The sequence below is a fragment of the Procambarus clarkii genome, chromosome 48 (assembly GCF_040958095.1).
Source record: "Procambarus clarkii isolate CNS0578487 chromosome 48, FALCON_Pclarkii_2.0, whole genome shotgun sequence".
Taxonomy (NCBI): Eukaryota; Metazoa; Arthropoda; class Malacostraca; order Decapoda; family Cambaridae; genus Procambarus; species Procambarus clarkii.
In genome coordinates, this window is record NC_091197.1 from 32,317,745 (window position 1) to 32,336,057 (window position 18,313).

The following is an 18,313-nucleotide window of genomic DNA, read 5'->3' on the forward strand; positions in this document are numbered from 1 at the left end:
ATAATTTCTGGGCGAGCCCTGACGCCCTCCCTTACGCAGGGAGTTGGGGGTGGCTGTTTCCATCATAGAACTGAGGGTGGAACAGCTGGCTCACCTTGGCTGCCTACCTCTTGGCCCCTGAGGCAAACAACCTAGCACAAGTTTCATGAAATTTTGATCCTCTGTTTTCATTTTGGGGAGTTCTTTTAGTGATTTAGAGGTCATAATATTTTTTATAACCAGCCGTGATCTGTTTTGTTTTGCTGACTTTGTGGGTGCTTTCCCAATTGTGGCAAACATGATTAAAATCCACTGACAATTTTATCATAGTGCCACTGCTCTCTGCACCTCATTAGAGGGGGGCCAGGTTCCTGCTCGTGGTCTCCGGTAAGCTTAAAAAAAACTCTGCGACTTTAGGCGCTAATTAGTAGTTTGGCATTACAGTAGATCATCAGTGTAACTTGAGAATGTCACCGGGGCTCAACCAGAAATAGGCATTTATTACATTCAACAATGTTTTCTGTGGGAAGCCCTACAGCTCCCTGGAGCTATCAGGCTAATGTTGACGCTGTTTGCACCTATCCTTAACCCTCAAACCGCTTGGGCCCAAATGGAATTAACACCCACAGGCACAACAAAAAAAAAAATCCAAAAAATTCTTTCGTCTTATAGAAGTGTTCATTTTTGTTCCCTGATCACAGAAAAATAACAAAAAAATCGTAGGTGGCATATTTTAGCTGCAATAGGGTAGGGAAGTCTGGCAAAAAAAGGGCGTTGGCAGAGCCTTCGCCAGACGAGGTCTACTCCGCCCGAGCTGTCAGACGGCAGTTGCCACAAATATATTATTACCTAATTATTTCAATGTCTCTGATTTTTTCTTAGTTTTTTTTTGCAGTAATATTATTCCATACAGTGAATTGTGGTATATTTATATAATAAAATGTGTGAACCATCGCTGTACTCAAAATTATGGTGTGCATATTAGTGATTCAATTATTATGATGACCAGATCACACACTAGAATGTAAAGGGACGACGACGTTTCGGTCCATCCTGGACCATTCTCAAGTCGATTGTGATGAGGAAGTAGAGACAGGCAATAAATAGGCACGAGAGATGAGGAGCAAGGTAAGGTGTAGTAGAGGGGCTAATAGTAAGAACTGCAGAGGGCCTATTGGCCCATACGAGGCAGTTCCTATTATAACCACCGAAAGAGAAGGAGAAAATAATGAGAAGAGGAAAGCGAGGGAACGTAGGAGAAGACAATGAACAGAAAAGAGAAAAGAGAGAGAAAGAAAGGTAAATGGAAAGGGTAAGCTTATGTAAGGTCACGTTTGTTAGAAAGATTAGAGCATTTGAGTAAATACTGTGAAAGGGAAGAGTCCACAGCAACAAAGCCAGGACTCAAGTTCATGTTGGGTACATTGTGTATTAGAGCTGATTCAACAAAACGGCATCTGTGTAGAGTAGAGGCAGGAAAGATTATTTTGGAGGAAGATCAATCAATGGGATGATTAGAATCCCTCACATGGCAGAAGAGAGCATTGTTAGTGTCTGCAGACTTAACACTTCTCTTGTGTTCTATAAGTCTGTCATTCAGTGTACGGCCAGTTTCGCCAAACTATTGGAGAGGACAAGACGAACAGGAAATAGAGTAGACACCAGCAGCATTAGAAGCAGGAGCAGCAGTGTGAACTATATTGCTACGAAGTGTTAGTTTGTCGAAAGGCGAGCTTAATGTCAAGAAGACGAACGGTATTGGTAAAAGGCCCTCTGCAGTTCCTACTATTAGCCCCTCTACTACACCTTACCTTGCTCCTGATCTCTCATGCCTATTTATTGCCTGTCTCTACCTCCTCATCACAATCGACTTGAGAATGGTCCAGGACGGACCAAAACGTCGTCGTCCCTTCACATTCTAGTGTGTGGTCTGGTCATCATACTTTAGCCACGTTATTGTGACTCATCGCCTGCATTCAATTATTATGTTCATAAAACAATAAACAAGTAGTTTTGCTGTTGTTACACTATATACACAGGTTATATATAAGTATCTGCATGTTTTGTTCACCATAACGAACTACTAAGTTGGCCTTGTGAGTCAAAAAGCAACGAGGAGTGACCGCCACACACCAGCCAGCCACTCCCCTCCCTCAACAACACCTCACTCGCCCTCATTCTCCTCCCGCAATACTGCTTTTGCATTTATTCACTATACACAGACGTTATATATACGTATTTACATGTTTTGTTCACCATAACTGTACATCTAAGCTTGTATGGTGAATAAAGGCACAAAGACATAGCTACTCACAAAGTCAGCTGGTAACGGCCGCCCTCAAGGCCAAATGCACTAATATTTCTCCTCCAACAATACTGTTTGTGGTGTTATTACGCTATATACACACATTATATATAAGTATCTACCTGTTTTATCCACCATACCTGTACAAATAAGCTGGTATGGTGCCCAAAGACCATAGTGGCCACCAGTAAACAACATGACAAGTCGTGCAGACGACGCATCTCCCTCACCAAAATGGCGGCTCCCAACCTACTCCTCTTGCTGTTATCTCACACTATACACACGTTATATATAAATATCTACATTTGTGTTCACCATAGCGAACCACTAAGCTGGTATGGTGAGTGCAGTCAATAAAAGGTGGCCACACACAGTCAGAAGACGACGCCACAACCCTCCCTCCCACAGCCTTACTCCTCCCTCAATGGAGCACGGTGCTAAATATCACCACAATCCTGCTATTATCAGAATCCTGGTCAGTTTTATCACAGTCAGGGGTCTTCTATAATAGTATCATTGCTAAATAATAGCAGTATCATGTATATTATGGCATTTGTAGGCGACGCTGTGGTCACAAGCTGAACAGCGGTGCTGTGAGCTCGTGCTGCATGCGCCAGCCTTGGTGGCTTGCTCAATACTGACCTCTAACACCCAAGAATGTTGACCTGGATTTCTTTTTCTAGGTGCCATCTGGCAACTATTGGTCGTGGCTGTACTATAGCTGCCCCTATCCCAGGTGGGGCGTTTAAATTATAGCGCTAGACCCGAAAGCATATATAAATGATGTGCACGGTTTCGGTTTTGTCACTGATATCATATATGATATGCGCGGTTTAAGGGTTAAGGAGGCGATGTCTCTGTTCTTTGCTTATCTCGTGTGCCATCAGGCTGTGCTCACTCTCTTTAGAATCCGCTTGGGCCCTGGCTCTTAGGTTTCCGTTGCTGTTTGCAGAGTCTGCTGTCATGCAGTTTCTGCAGGCGGCTCTGTCTAGTTGTTGTCCTGTTGGAGTTGTTGGTAATCCGGGGCGGCCATTCTCGGCCTTCTTGAAAGGATCGTGCCAGGGCTTGGGGTTCCACTGGTCAAGGTGGGCCACTGGTGCCAGCTTCTGAGCCGGCATCGTCTAGTCAGCGTGGTGATCACTCTGTTCGTCTGTCGGCTTCTTGTAAGGGGCGTCGGCCCTTTTGCGGTTTGCCCCGTTGACAGGGCAATAGGGGGGGGGGGGGGGAGACTCACTCTGTTTGCTCGCTCTTAGTTCCACGATTTGTGGAAGTTTCGGGTCGTGTCCTTTAACCTGTGGTGGTGTTGAGCGGTGGCTCCTCCTTCGAGGGGGTTCGGAGCTGACGGGGCAGGCTTCTTCCCCTGCACTTCATCATGTCATTTTGGAGTGGGTACGCTTGGGCGTGGTCGTAATGATCACATTCCTCAGGTAGGTTTCTTGCCTGTTTCCAGTGCCAAAAGGGGACTGTGTGGATCTGAGGTTCATTCTGGACTTGTCCCATCTGAACCCCTGGATTCCTTGCCCCTCCTTTCGGATGACCACTCTGTACCTTACCCCTCCTTTCAGATGACCTATCTGTCTCAGGTCCGGCTTCTTTTGGAACAGGGTGCTAGCGTGGTGTCTCTGAACCTTAAGGACGTGTATTGGCACATCCCAATTCATCTGGGGTTCAGGGACTGACTAGGTTTTGTGGTGGGGCATCAGGTTTACCTCTTTTGTTGACTTCCTTTTGGCTTGAATCTGGCACCTCACATATTCACGCATCTTACCTGGGTCATGGTGATCTGTCTGTGTCTGCTAGGGGTTCGAATCCTGGCCCAGGTACTGCAAGTCGTACGTCTAGGTACGTCGAGGTACTACCTCGATGACTGGCTGGTGTGGGCTTCCAGTCGGTCTGCTTCCCTGCTCACCAGAGGTGTGGTTCTTTCCCAGTTCGCTGGGTTCAGGTTCCTGGTGAACTGGAGGTGGTCCTATTTAGTTCCGTCCCAAGTTCGGACCTGGCTGGGTCTTGTTTGGGACTCTCCGCCCGCTTCCATGTCACTCTGGAAGCATTGCTGCGGCTGCTGTTCCCCCTTCGGCTGTTTCTGGGGGTCACTGGGCAGTTGCTTGAGCAGCTGTGCAGGAGTTTGAACTTCGCCATGTTGGTCTACCTGCTGGGTCGGATTTGACATTTACCTCTGTTCTGGTTCCTTCGTGGACACCCCCTTCCGCTTCTCTCGCAATTGCTGGGTTCGAGCTCCGGGGGCCTTGCGTCTGCTGCTGCATTGCCAGCTTCCTCTTTAGGGTTTTCGGGGTTCAGTGCCTTGGCGCCAACCTTGGCTCTTGCTCGATGTGTTCAGGGATGCGTCGTCTCTTGGCTGGGGCTTTGTGACCAGTGCTCACCAGGCCGGCCAGAGGCGGTAGGGTCCATCCTTCCGTCGGGCTCACAGCACGATGCGGGAGTTCGCGGCGGTTTGGCTGTCGCTTCGGATGGTTCGGATTGCTTGGGGTTCGACCATCTGGCTCTATTCAGAATGTTCTCCAGTGGTTCATTGCCTGAATCGTGGAGGTTCTCTTCAGTCCTTGCCTCTTTGGGGCTGGTTGCTTTGAGTGGATTTGGCTCTCCGTGCAGTTCATATCCGGAGAGTGTCCAATGTCTTGTCCCATTACATTCCCATCCACAGAATGGACGGTCGACACCGCCTCCTTCAGTTGGCTCTTGGCTCTGCCAGACGTACGGTCTCCTGGAAGTAGACCTCTTCGCGTCAGCGTGGTCTCGGCATCTCCCAATCAATGTTACCTGCTTGATGGGGTTCTGGGAGTTCTTCTGCTCCCCCAAGCCCGGCCAGAGGCCAGGCTTGACTTGTGAGAGTTTGATCCACCAGGTTGTTGCTTGGAGCGACCCGCAGGCCCACATACCCACCACAGCCCGGTTGGTCCAGCACTCCTTGAAGAAAGCAATCTAGTTTTCTCTTGAAGATGTCCACGGTTGTTCCGGCAATATTTCTGATGCTCGCGGGTAGGACGTTGGACAACCGCGGACCTCTGATGTTTATACATTTAATGTGGTGCCCTTCCCCGGCTGCGAGGCTGTCGCGGTGGACGCCTTTCGGCAGGACTGGTTGAGGTGTGGTTACCTGTACCTCTTCCCTCCTTGTCCAGCCGTTACTTTGGGTTCTGGCTCGGTTGGAGTCCTACCAAGGAAGAGTAGTCCTCGTGGCCCCTTGGTGGCCAGCCCAGTCTTGGTTCCAGGTGCTGCTTGCTCGATGTGTGAACCCCAGATGTTTTCCGCGGCTCTGCCTCTTCCAGGTCAGACTCGTCTGGTACACGGCTGGTTCGGTCTTCTCCTCCGCTCTTCGTGTCTGGTCTTTTCAACTCGGGTTTACCACCGAGTTACCACCATTTACCTATGGTGATCAGGTGGCTTGATTGATGGTGTCCCACCATCAATGTCTCTCACCACCACCGAGCTTCGTCTCAGCGACAGTATGAAGTTTCTTGGCGTTCTTTCCTCCATTTTCTCGCTCTTCATAGGTTGTTGTCTATTTCTGATCGGGTTGTCTTGTTCTGGCTTGGCTTTTTCAGGACCGTCATTTGATGCCTAATACTCTTGCCTCCTATCGTGTGGTGCTTGCAGACCCAATCCAGCTTGCATTCGGGGTGAATGTCAATTCTGCCTTGTTCCGTAAGCTTTCTCATGCTTTGTTTCACCTCCGGCCTACTCATGCACCGCCTGAGACATCCTGATCCTCGGACAGGGTGCTCTCCTACCTTTCCTCTCCTCGGTTTGTGGTGGCTCCTTCGGTTCATCATTGTTTTTCCAAGGCTCTGTTTCTGTTGGCATTGGCCTCTGGGGGTCAGGTCGGTGAGCGTCATGCTCTCCTCCGGTGCAGGGGTTTCTGCTCTTTTGGTCCTGGTGGTCGGTTGCAGCCTTCTCCTCCTTTTCTGGTGAAGAACGAGATGGCTGCTTTCCGGAGGGGTCCTTGGGTCATTGATGCTTGGTTGGTCAGGCTGGGGGTGCATCGTGTTTTGAGTCCGGTTGCGGCTCTTCGCCGTAATCTGCGCGCTTCAGCTTCAGTGGCTGGGGATGAGCTTTGGGTTGATCCGGTTTCTTTCATTCCTGTTCCAGGGCTCTGATCTCCCAGGTTGTCCGCAGGGTTATTAAGTCTGGCCAGTCTTGTTTGGCAACATGTCTTGAGCTGATGTTTGAGCACGGGGATTTTGGAGGTCGAACAGGGTCCTGACTGCCCATTATTTAGTTAATGTTTCTGCTCCTGGGCATTCCTGTGTTGCTGTGGGTCGCAGGTTGCAACCACATACTTCTCAACTTCGCGTTGAGAAGTATGTGGTGGCCGCCTCCCGGGTTTGTCCCTCTTTTGCTTATCTTTGGGTATGTAGGTCCAGGGAGCTGTAGGGGCTCCCCACAGAAAACCAGCGTTGAATGTAATGAAACGCCATTTTCTGGGTGAGCCCTGGAGGCTCCTTGGCAACCTCCCCCCCCCCCCCCTTCGGTTGGTGGTTTATCACTTTGTTTGATGCTTAGTTTCCGAACTGGAGTGCTAGGTAGCCAGCGGGGAAGTCCAAGGCTCCCCTCCTCTTGGGGAGGGGAGGGCTGTGCAGACGAGCGGCGTGGCAGTGGAGTGTGATGTTGGCTTGTTTGCTTGGGATTGGAGGGAATTCTGCCTCTCTCTCTCTCTTTTTGGTTTTTAGTTGTAATTTTCTTACCATGTGGAGTTTTGTTTTGTTATGCCTACCTTTCTGGGTTCCTAACCCCGGTCGATGGCAGATAAGAAAATCCCCCAACCACAGGGGGATTTTCCAGGGCCACTGTTGCCCTGCAACCTCTCTGAGGGGCCAGGTTCTGGCTTGTGGTCCCTTGTAAATTGAACTCCATAGACCTGGTCTAATATATCACACATTAGCCTGATAGCTCCAGGGAGCCTCCGGGGCTCACTCGGAAAATGGTGTTTCATTACATTCAACGCTTTTTTTTTTTACTACATTGAAAGGTCATTATTAACGGGACAAAATTACAAAGGTATTCCTTGAATGATATTATGTAGAAAAGTGGGGGCAATTTAAACTATCAGAAGTCGGTCAATGTTCAAATTGCATGGCAATTATTATTGTTTATGATCACTAGATAAGCAGGTCATATACAATCAATTAGGTGTCCAAACATGATTGGATTCTACACACACATTTACAAGCCCTTATCACTTTACATATTACGTAACTGTACATACTAAGTTTATATCATGAGCGTCCGCTTCTTGAGGGTAACGTAGCAAGAAAAAATAACTACTCTATGAAGGGTATTGGTCTTTAAAGGAAAATATATAGGTCAGTGCCTGTGGAATTGGCTGCCAAAATGATATCTGAACAATATGTAACAATAATGGAATTTGCAATATATCTATAAACACGATACAATTTTGCATAAACAATTACTAGGCAAAGGCAAAATATATGTACACATATCTGTTGATTTTTTGCTGCGTATATGCCTAAACTATTGAAATGGACAAACATTTTTCCATTACTGTGATGTAACAATGAAATTTATTGAAATATAAAAATGTATTGCCTCAGTAATTCAAATTTTCAGCAAATGTGTAACAATTTTCAATTGACACCAAAGGCAAGAACATAGCTGTAGGTTTCTTTTTTTAACATACAATATTAATATTGTACTTTTATAAATATCCACTTTATCCATCAATTGATTTTTAAAAGTTCTGTACAGCCTTGCATGTGCTATGCCCAAGTAAATACAAAATTAAAATGCTAGACCATTATGGGTTATATAGCTGCTAACTGACTTCTGAATAACTATCTTTGGCTATTTTTTGGTTTGCATTTAAAAGCGCTTCCATAAATCAAATTATAACAAACACCTTTGGTTATGTCATAATATGTCAGTTCATAACTAAGTGACTTTGCTTTATCTGGATTCTAAACTAGATTTAGACTTTACTTGTCTATCCGACTTTTGCTGTATAATGATTTTATTTTTCTCTCGAGTAACTTTAGTGTGAGGGACCGGGTGTTTAGCAGCTTGTTCTGCTGCTTGCATCCGGGTTCGTCTTGGTAATATCGGAGGTGGAGGGTAATGTGATACGAGTGGGTGGCGGCGAGAAGACGAAGGACCCGCTTCGGGATGGCCTGATGCAGTAACAATTGGCTGTGATGACGTACCTGTAACAAACATTGTGGAGGTCTTGTCTCAGATACACTTCAAATTTATATTGATCACATCTTCACTATTGTGTAATATAAAGAGTCTAATAGTATGCATGTGACTTTATTTACTAAATGTCCAAGAATGGCAAAAATTATTTAAACCTGTTTTGGTCATGCAAAACTACCTATACAGAACTTCGTTAGTGATTCACCTGGTTGCATTTCCCTGAATCTATCATTCCGAGAATCTTCACTGTACTGCCGAAGCTTGGCCTTTAAATCTCGGCTCAGTTTTTTATAATAAAAGAGTTGCTTTTCCATCTCGCGCAAATGGAACTCGTGAGCACCAGATCCTGTGGAGAATATATCTTTAAAATGTGTCAGTATTAAAGTACATTATTCACAATTTAATTCTTTAATCACTTATGTACTGTGCCTAACACACTTCAGTTTTTCTAGATAGAGATCAACACCCACAAATACCATGCTCAGGAATGGGACTAGCCCGAAGGAAGAATCTTCTCCTTGGGAAGATATTAAGCAGCCCAGTGGAAATGAGTAGTATAAGATTTTATGCATAAATGTGTACATAATTACAAATAAATGAGTAGAACTGCACCCCTCATTTCATTGTAGTTATGGAGACATGACTAATGTAACAGAGGATGCAATATTCCCAAAAGGATATTAGGTAAGTATTAATTAAAGAAATTTTTCATATGAAAAATATGAACATACAATGTTCACATTTCTGAACATTTCTGAACAGCATGAGGGGTAGACCGCAGGCAAGCTGGACTTAATGACAAGCAGACAAACTGAGAAAGGCAAGCCTTAAAATAGGGAACCAAGGTGGCAGGATCAAACCAAAAACAACGCTTGAAGAAACAATCTTGGACCAAAGGACACACAGTTAAACAGAGTGGAAGAAAGAAAAGAAAGAAGACGGTCAAGAGACCAAGCAGGCTGAGGCTGTACATGAGCAGGCTGGAGGTGAAACAAGGCACAAGACAGCTTCAGATACTGAAGAACAGTGATGAAGAGAAAAGAAGTAACAAAACCACTGTTATGAAACCTCATACTGCTGCTTCAAGGAGGACCTCATGTGGGGCATTATCAACGAAGCTACTTGATCACCACAGAGATGGTGATAAATGCATTTAAAAAAGTTCAGTTAAGTAGAGCGGAGGTGGTCAAACCAACAAAGTACATCACTGGGCCAACACTCTAGCAGAGGCAGAGCCATGGACAAATGGCCGACTTTGAATAATGAGCAAGCAGCACTTCTTGGTGGCCGACCTGGCCACCAAGAAGCCAGAAGGATCATTATACCCCAGTAGGACTCCAACTGCACGAAGACCTGGAGCAACAGTCAGACCGGGGGTAAAAGGTCCCGAACTTGACCAGTCCAGCTGAAGGGCCTCACAATCTGGGAATGGTGCTACATGCAAAGGAAAGCTCCACAACCGCGTCGACACAAAGAGGTCCATGTCCTCAATACACACATACACTTGCAAATAATATAGAAACAAGTGATAAACAATCAATGAAACATCCGAGGAGAAGACAGAACTCATGTTTGGCATACCTCAGTCAGCAAAGTTGGCATCATGTGCTGACAGATGAATGACCACATGGCAACCTGTCACAGCTCTGACACCCAATAATAAACCAGCATTGAATGTAGTGAAACGCCATTTTCAGGGCGAGCCCCGGAGGTTCAAAGCTAGATCTTGCTCCCTGCAGACACGGCTAGGTAAGCAGTATTTATGAGGAGCCTTGGTTAAAACCGGAAGTATTGTTTTGACAACTAGCGATTGCATAATATTTTATGAAGTGCTTTAATAAATTGCTAGGAATGGAGATTCAGTCATTTGAATAGTGACAGTTATTCACTGAAGATAAAACAAAAGACAAACACACTTCGATCATTATATCTGCAAGCTCCTGATGACCAGCAGAAGTCACCTGGGTAACACCATCTTTGCATATAAAAGTCATTCGCTTTAATGCTTTGACAGATATAACTGAAAGCTTGCTAAGTATTCTAGACAGAAGGGTCACATACTAAGGCAAGGTCACGGGGAAAATATAATTGTTGAATTAGTTAAATGGAAGCTATGAGTAATGATGAAATCAGATTGCAGCATATTATTAAATTTCTTTCTTAAAAAAACTAAAACCCATTTTTACATATTTTACTGTACAGTAAAGATCAATACCTGAAGAATCGTCATTGAATTGCCGTAACAATGTGGATATTTTTTGTTGGTAATCGCGCTGCTGTGAAGTGATACGTCTCTCCATCTCCAAACTAGCCTGTTGATAGGCTGCCTTCAGGTCGCTTATATATCGTAACTTCTCCTCATATTGGTTCTAGTTGGAAAACAATGAGAATTAGTCTAAAAATGGTGAATTTAAGCTTTGCTTTATTAAGGATAATTAAAATCTTATTTCAAAATTTTTTTCTATATCCAAACTAATGTTTTTTCAGCAAATTTGTTTGAAGATTACAAATTATTTGATTGTTATATCATGCACTAATTTGCTAGATAATGCACAATAATAATAATAATAATAAGTGATACCACTGTCAGTTACCATAGAACACAATCCATCCATCCTCCTATTAAAACAGTTAAATATTGACAATAGGGTATATAAATGTTTGGACATCACAGCAAAGGTTATAAAATATTATATAACTTGCATGTGAATGTTTGAATGTTATGTGCAAGCTCTAATGTTATACTTTAACAACAGGGAATGTTGATTTGGTTAACTTTAATTAACTGTTCCTAGATTTATGGATAATACAACAAACTATTAACCTTACCTCCAGATCTGAAAATGAAATTTCTTGCTTCCGAAATTCAATGCGAAGATCTATCACCTTATTGAAATACTTGACTAGAAGGGATCGAGTTTCCTCTGGGCACAAATTCATTAGCCTTTCCATAAGGTTATCCTAGTAAGGAAAATTTGCATTTAAAATATAGAATATATGAATATTCTTTATAATACAATATATATATATATATATATATATATATATATGTCGTACCTAATAGCCAGAACGCACTTCTCAGCCTACTATTCAAGGCCCGATTTGCCTAATAAGCCAAGTTTTCATGAATTAATGTTTTTTCGTCTACCTAACCTACCTAACCTAACCTAACCTAGCTTTTTTTGGCTACCTAACCTAACCTTACCTATAAATATAGGTTAGGTTAGGTTAGGTAGGGTTGGTTAGGTTCGGTCATATATCTACGTTAATTTTAACTCCAATAAAAAAAAATGACCTTATACATAGAGAAAAGGGTTGCTTTATCATTTCATAAGAAAAAAATTATAGTAAATATAATAGTTCAGGAAAACTTGGCTTATTAGGCAAATCGGGCCTTGAATAGTAGGCTGAGAAGTGAGTTCTGGCTACTAGGTACGACATATATATATATATATATATATATATATATATATATATAAATATATATATATATATAAATATATATATATATATATATATAAATATATATATATATATATAAATATATATATATATATATATATATATATATATATATATATATATATATATATATATATATATATATATATATATATATATATATATATTTTTTTTTTTTTTTTTTTTAATTTTAATTTTAATTTATATATATATATATATATATATATATATATATATATATATATATATATATATATATATATATATATATATATATATATATATCTTTGGACAACACCCACCAGTGGGACTCGAACCCAGAAAGCACAACTACCTTCCAGTAGCTGGCATAACTAGTATGCTTTAACCCACTACGCCATCAGACCTTACAAAAGAAGTAGATAGTTCGAGATATATATCTCAAACATCTCCACCTCCCGAAAGCACCAGATGAGTGAGGGGTCAGTCTGCATTTTTCGTCAAGCCACTGTCAATGTGAGAGAACTCGTGTCCAGCTTATAAGCCTATACTTGCATAAACCACAAGTGAAGATTAACAATCTTTGTCCAAAGATTGTTAATCTTCACTTGTGGTTTATGCAAGTATAGGCTTATATATATATATATATATATATATATATATATATATATATATATATATATATATATATATATATATATATATATTAGTATATTTTGGTAGCAGTCTTTCCTGTAGACATATATTATTAAATATGACCAAAAAACCAGCGTTGAATGTAATGAAACGCCATTTTCTGGGTGAGCCCCGGAGGCTCCCTGGAGCTTATCGGGCTAATGTATGTTATGTTAGACCGGGACATTAGCTGAGGAGTTCAGACCTACCAGGGACCAGCGCCAGAACCTGGCCCCTTCAGAGAGGTTTCAGGGAGCAATGGCCCTGGAAAACCCCAAATGGTTGGGGGTTTTCCTTATCTGCCATCGACCGGGATTAGGCACCCAGAAAGGTAGGCGTAACAAAACAAACCCCACATGGTAAGAAACTACAACAAAAACCGAACAGAGAGGTAGAAAACTCCCTACAATCCCAAGGAAACAAGCAAACATCACACTTTACTGCCGCGCCGATCGTTCGCGCAGCCCTCCCCACCCCGAGAGGGGGAGGGGGGAGCCCCGGACCTACCGCGCCAGCTGCCAAGCTCCAGTTCGGAAGCTAAGCTTCAACCAACGCAAAAAAACCGCCGACCGGTGGGAGGGAGGGTTTCCAGGGAGCCTCCGGGGCTCACCCAGAAAATGGCGTTTCATTACATTCAACGCTGGTTTTCTGTGGGGAGCCCCTACGGCTCCCTGGAGCTTCATACCCAAAGAGAAGGAAAAGAAAGGGCTAACCCGGGAGGCGGCCGCCACAAACTCCGCAACGCAAAGCCGAGACAACCGATCGCAAACCTGCGACCCAAGGCAACAAGAACGCCCAAGAACAGACGCACATATGGATGGGCGGCCAAAAACCTGTGCGACCCACAAATCCCTGCGCCCGAAACGAGCCCGAAACGAGCCCGAGACGTCACCAACACCAATATTGGTTAACATTGAACAACTTTTCCAAAACCAATCGAATGCCCCCTTAACCCTTAACATGCTAGGGGTATAATATCCTTTCTTCCCCACAGGTGCATGTAATTTTGAAAAAAAAATTATTTTTTCTTCCTAACCTGTTAATTTGTGTTCACTGATCACGGGAAAAATAATAAAAAAATCATAAGTGGCATATATTGCCCGCTATAGGGCGGGGAAATCTGGCAAAAAATAGGCGCTGACTCAGCGTGCGTCCCAGGCGGTCTGTTGCTCGCCAGCTGTCAGGCCGGAGTTGCCACAAAGAGATAATTACCTAATTATTTCAATGTCTCTGATTGATTTTTCATAGTTTTTTTGCTGTAATATTATTCAATAGTGTGTAGTTTGATATATTTATATAATAAAATGAGTGAATCATTGCTGTACTCAAAAATATGGTGTGCATATTGTTGATTCAATTATGTTCATCAATCAGTGAACAAATACTTTGTTGGTTATTACACTATAAGCACAGGTTATATATAAGTATTTGCATGTTTTGTTCACTATAACGAACCACTAAGTAGCTATTATGAGTCAAAAAGTAACGAGGAGTGACTGCCATGTACCAGCCAGCCACTCCTGCCCTCCCTCCAGTCATCTGACTCACCCACATTCTCCTCCCACAATACTGTTTTTGCTATAATTCACTATATACAGACGTTATGTATAAGTATCTACATGTTTTGTTCACCATAACTGTACATCTAAGCTTGTATGGTGAGTAAAGGCACAAAGACGTAGGACCTCACACAGTCAGCTGATGCCTGCCGCCCTCAAGGCCAGACGCACTAATATTTCTCCTCCAACAATACTGTGTGGTGTTTTTACGCTATATACACACATTATATATAAATATCTACCTGTTTTATTCACCATACTTGTACAAATAAACCGGTATGGTGCCCAAAGACCATCGTGGTAACCAGTAAACAACACCGTCGTCTGCACGGTGGCGTCGTGCAGACGACGCCACCGCCCTCACCAAAATGGCGGCTCCCAACCTTCTCTTGCTGTTTATTTCCTCTATATACACGTTATATATAAGTATCTACATTTGTGTTCACCATAGCGAACCACTAAGCTGGTATGCTGAGTGCAGTCAATAAAAGGTGACCACACACAGTCAGAAGACATCGCCACCACCCTCCCTCCCACAGCATTACTCCTCACTCCATGGCGCACAGCGCTAAATATCACCACAATCCTGCTATTATCAGAACCCTGGTCAGTTTTATCACAGTCAGGGGTCTTCTGTAATATCATCGCTACATAATAGCATGAAGAAGTATATTTTGGCATTTTTAGGCGATGCTGTGGTAACAAGCTGAACAGCAGTGCTGTTAGCTCATGCTGCCTGCGTCAGGCTTGGTTGCTCACTCAATACTGAGGCCAATAACACCCGGGAGTTTGGCCCACGATTTTTTTTTAAAATGGCGTCTGTTTACAAGAGCCCTGATGAAGGTGTGGTGAACCCCGTGTATCCGCGGGCTGTTTAAATCTTGCGTAGTACTCCAACACATCATATGACGTGATGCGCAGTTGACTGGAACAACGTCCAGCACGTCATATGACATGATGCGCACTTTAAGGGTTAAATCGAGTGTATGCTGTAATTATTATTATAAGTACCTGTATGTGGATCTGTATTTGAAAAATGATATTAACATACCTGATTAAGAAGTCTGGCATGACATTTTAGTTCTCTGGCACGTCCACATATGACCTCATTTTTGTATTCAATTGCAGCATCAACAGCTTCAATAGCTTCATCCAACTCGAGCAGTCGTCGCTCCTCGCCAGACCCAACACCTCTTCCATGACTCTGAAATAGAAAAGTTCATTAACTGTAGAACTATTCTATACATCTAGCTTTAATCCTAAACTATCTTTTGTCCCATATAAATGTATTTTGTATTCAATTACATAATAAGTGTGACCATGGTTTGTGAGCTATTACACTAGGTTGCTCCTGAAGACAAACAACCTCCTCACCCCAGGCTATGTCTATCATTAGACAGGAAGGGTAAGCAGTCTGTATCAGTGCACTAAACACTTCCATCCACAGGGAAGACATATAGTCATAGACCACCAGCTTATCTTTAGGGAGAGGGCCACCCTAAGTAAGGAGGGCCCCCCCCTAAAGGGGGCAAATACCAAATGCCCCAGGGAAGCCAACCTTGACCACAAAAGAGCAGTACAAAAAGATCGCACAGGTAAAAGAACCCTGTGCTCATGCAGCTCTACACTAAACTCCAGGCTCACACACAACACTCTTGTAAAAACCAGCTTCAAGTCTGGTCAAGTCAAGCCCAAAACACCACACGAAAAATGAGAGACTGGAGCCAGAGCGACGTGGTGACCAGGGCACGAATCAGTATAGAACTGAAAGTGGGGTGGGCTGGCTGACCCGGTATATCTCCCCCCTCCCAAAGAAGGAGGGTGGTGGGGCAAACTAGCGCATGCTAATTTTACAAAATTTTGGGAATTTGTTTTCATTGTTGGGGGTGTTCTTTTGGCAATTTGGGGGCTTCAGTCTCATTTTTAACCATGCAGTAGTCTGTTATGGTTCACCTATCTTTCTGGGTGCCTTTCCCACTTGATGGCAAATATGATTAACTTTAAATCTAAAGTGATCATAGGCCATTGCTCCCTGCACCTCTCTGAGAGGGCCAGGTTCTGGCTTGTGGTCTCCGGTAGGACAATAGAACTCTGCGACTGTTGGCACCTACTAGTATGGCACTGATCAATGTCTGATAGCTTCAAGGAGCAAACTGGACATCCTCCAGAAAACATATCCAAACCATTAAGCACCAGAAGCAGCAGTTTCTGGCAATAAAGAAGAGATAAACAAACTCCCACTGACTCTAGGCCAGCAATAAGGCATCCATTGTCAGTCACACAATCGGAGAATGGGGGATCATGGGGATGGATGGGAGTAAGAATGTTGGTGAGGGAGGGAAGGAGTGTCAGCTGAATGTGTGGTGACCTTAACCCTCAAACCGCTAGGGGCCCAAATGGAATTCACACCCACAGGCGCAACAACAACAAAAAAAAAATCAAAAAAATTCTTTCGTCTTATAGAAGTGTTAATTTTTGTTCCCTGATCACGGAAAAAATAACAAAAAAATTGTAGGTGGCATATTTTAGCCGCAATAGGGTAGGGAAGTGTGGCAAAAAAGGGGCGTTGGCAGAGCGTTCACCAGACGAGGTCTACTCCGCCCGAGCTGTCAGACGTCAGTTGCCACAAATATATTATTACCTAATTATTTCAATGTCTCTGATTTTTTCTTAGTTTTTTTACAGTAATATTATTCCATACAGTGAATTGTGGTATATTTATATAATAAAATGTGTGAACCATCGCTCTACTCAAAATTATGGTGTGCATATTATTGATTCAATTACAGGGGTACCTCGGAATGCGAGTGTCCCTGTATGCGAGTTTTTCGGAAGACGAGCAGGATTTCCTCGAAAAATATGTCTCGGAAGGCGAGGGTTACCTTGGGACACGAGTTTGTTAATACGCGTACAGGCTGACCTAGCGCGTGGTGGTTCGGCGATCGTCGCCCCTCCACCCCTCAGTTTACCATTGTCTCAAGCCCAGTGACTACCCCACATCAATTCTTCTCGCAGATTTTCAGTGTTTTGTTGGATTTTTGGTGATTTGACTATATAATTTGTTATTATATATCTCACCATGGGTCCCAAGAAAGCCAGTGGTAAGGATAAAGGCCAGAAAGCCCATGTGAGGATGACAATAGAGGAGAAACAAGAGATCATTCGGAAGCATGAAAACGGTACACGTGTTGTTGAACTTTGTAGGCAGTACAACAAAGCCACATCAAGAATATGCACTATACTTAAGAAGAAAAATGAGATTATGAGTGCTAAAGTGGCAAAAGGAGTCAGAACAATAACGAAACAAAGACCACAAATACTTGAAGAAGTGGAAAAGTTGTTATTAATTTGGATACACGACAAGGAGTTAAGGGGTGACAGTGTTTCGAAGGCCATTATTTGTGAGAAAGCCAGGGTTTGGACAGATATGCGGTGAGGAAATCGAGCAGTGAACCTCAACCAGGACCTAGTGGTACTCAGATAAAACGTCCCAGGGAGAGCACACCAGAAAGGTCTTCACTGCCTGATGTGATAATGGAAGGGGACTCCCCTTCCAAACAGTAACTCCTCTCCTCCTCCCCCTTCCTCACCATCTTCCATACGCCTACAGCACTCAACAGCAAGGTAAGTAATAACTGGAACATAGTTTTGTAGGTTTATTTAGATGAATTAGGTATAAAAATTTAGTTTGATGTGGGTTTTTTGGGGTAGTCAGGAACGGATTAATTCATTTCCCTTTATTTCTTATGGGGAAATTAGCTTCGGAATGCGAGGCGTCTCCAGGAACCAATTAAACTCTTAAACTGAGGTATGCCTGTATGTTCATAAAACAATAAACAAATAGTTTTGCTATTGTTACACTATATATACAGGTTATATATAAGTATCTGCATGTTTTGTTCACCATAACGAACTACTAAGTTAGTCTTGTGAGTCAAAAAGCAACGAGGAGTGACCGCCAAACACCAGTGAGCCACTCATTGCCACTCCCTCCCTCAACACCACCTCACTCGCCCTCATTCTTCTCCCACAATACTGTTTTTGCATTTATTCACTATACACAGACGTTATATATACGTATTTACATGTTTTGTTCACCATAACTGTACATCTAAGCTTGTATGGTGAGTAAAGGCACAAAGACGTAGCTACTCACACAGTCAGCTGATTGGCGGCTGCCCTCAAG

General features: G+C 43.3%; 1 protein-coding gene across 1 annotated transcript in view; it reads right to left on the bottom strand.

Moving 5' to 3' along the window:
* Positions 1–7,354: 7,354 nt before the first annotated feature.
* Positions 7,355–18,313, bottom strand: part of cos (kinesin-like protein costa) — a gene marked incomplete in the record, with an annotated part of 235,189 nt that continues 224,230 nt past the window's right edge. Inside the window, 5 exon segments of the mRNA XM_069302674.1 lie at positions 7,355–8,460; positions 8,658–8,798; positions 10,668–10,821; positions 11,282–11,413; positions 15,179–15,331. Of these exon segments, the coding sequence (XP_069158775.1) occupies positions 8,207–8,460; positions 8,658–8,798; positions 10,668–10,821; positions 11,282–11,413; positions 15,179–15,331 (834 nt within the window).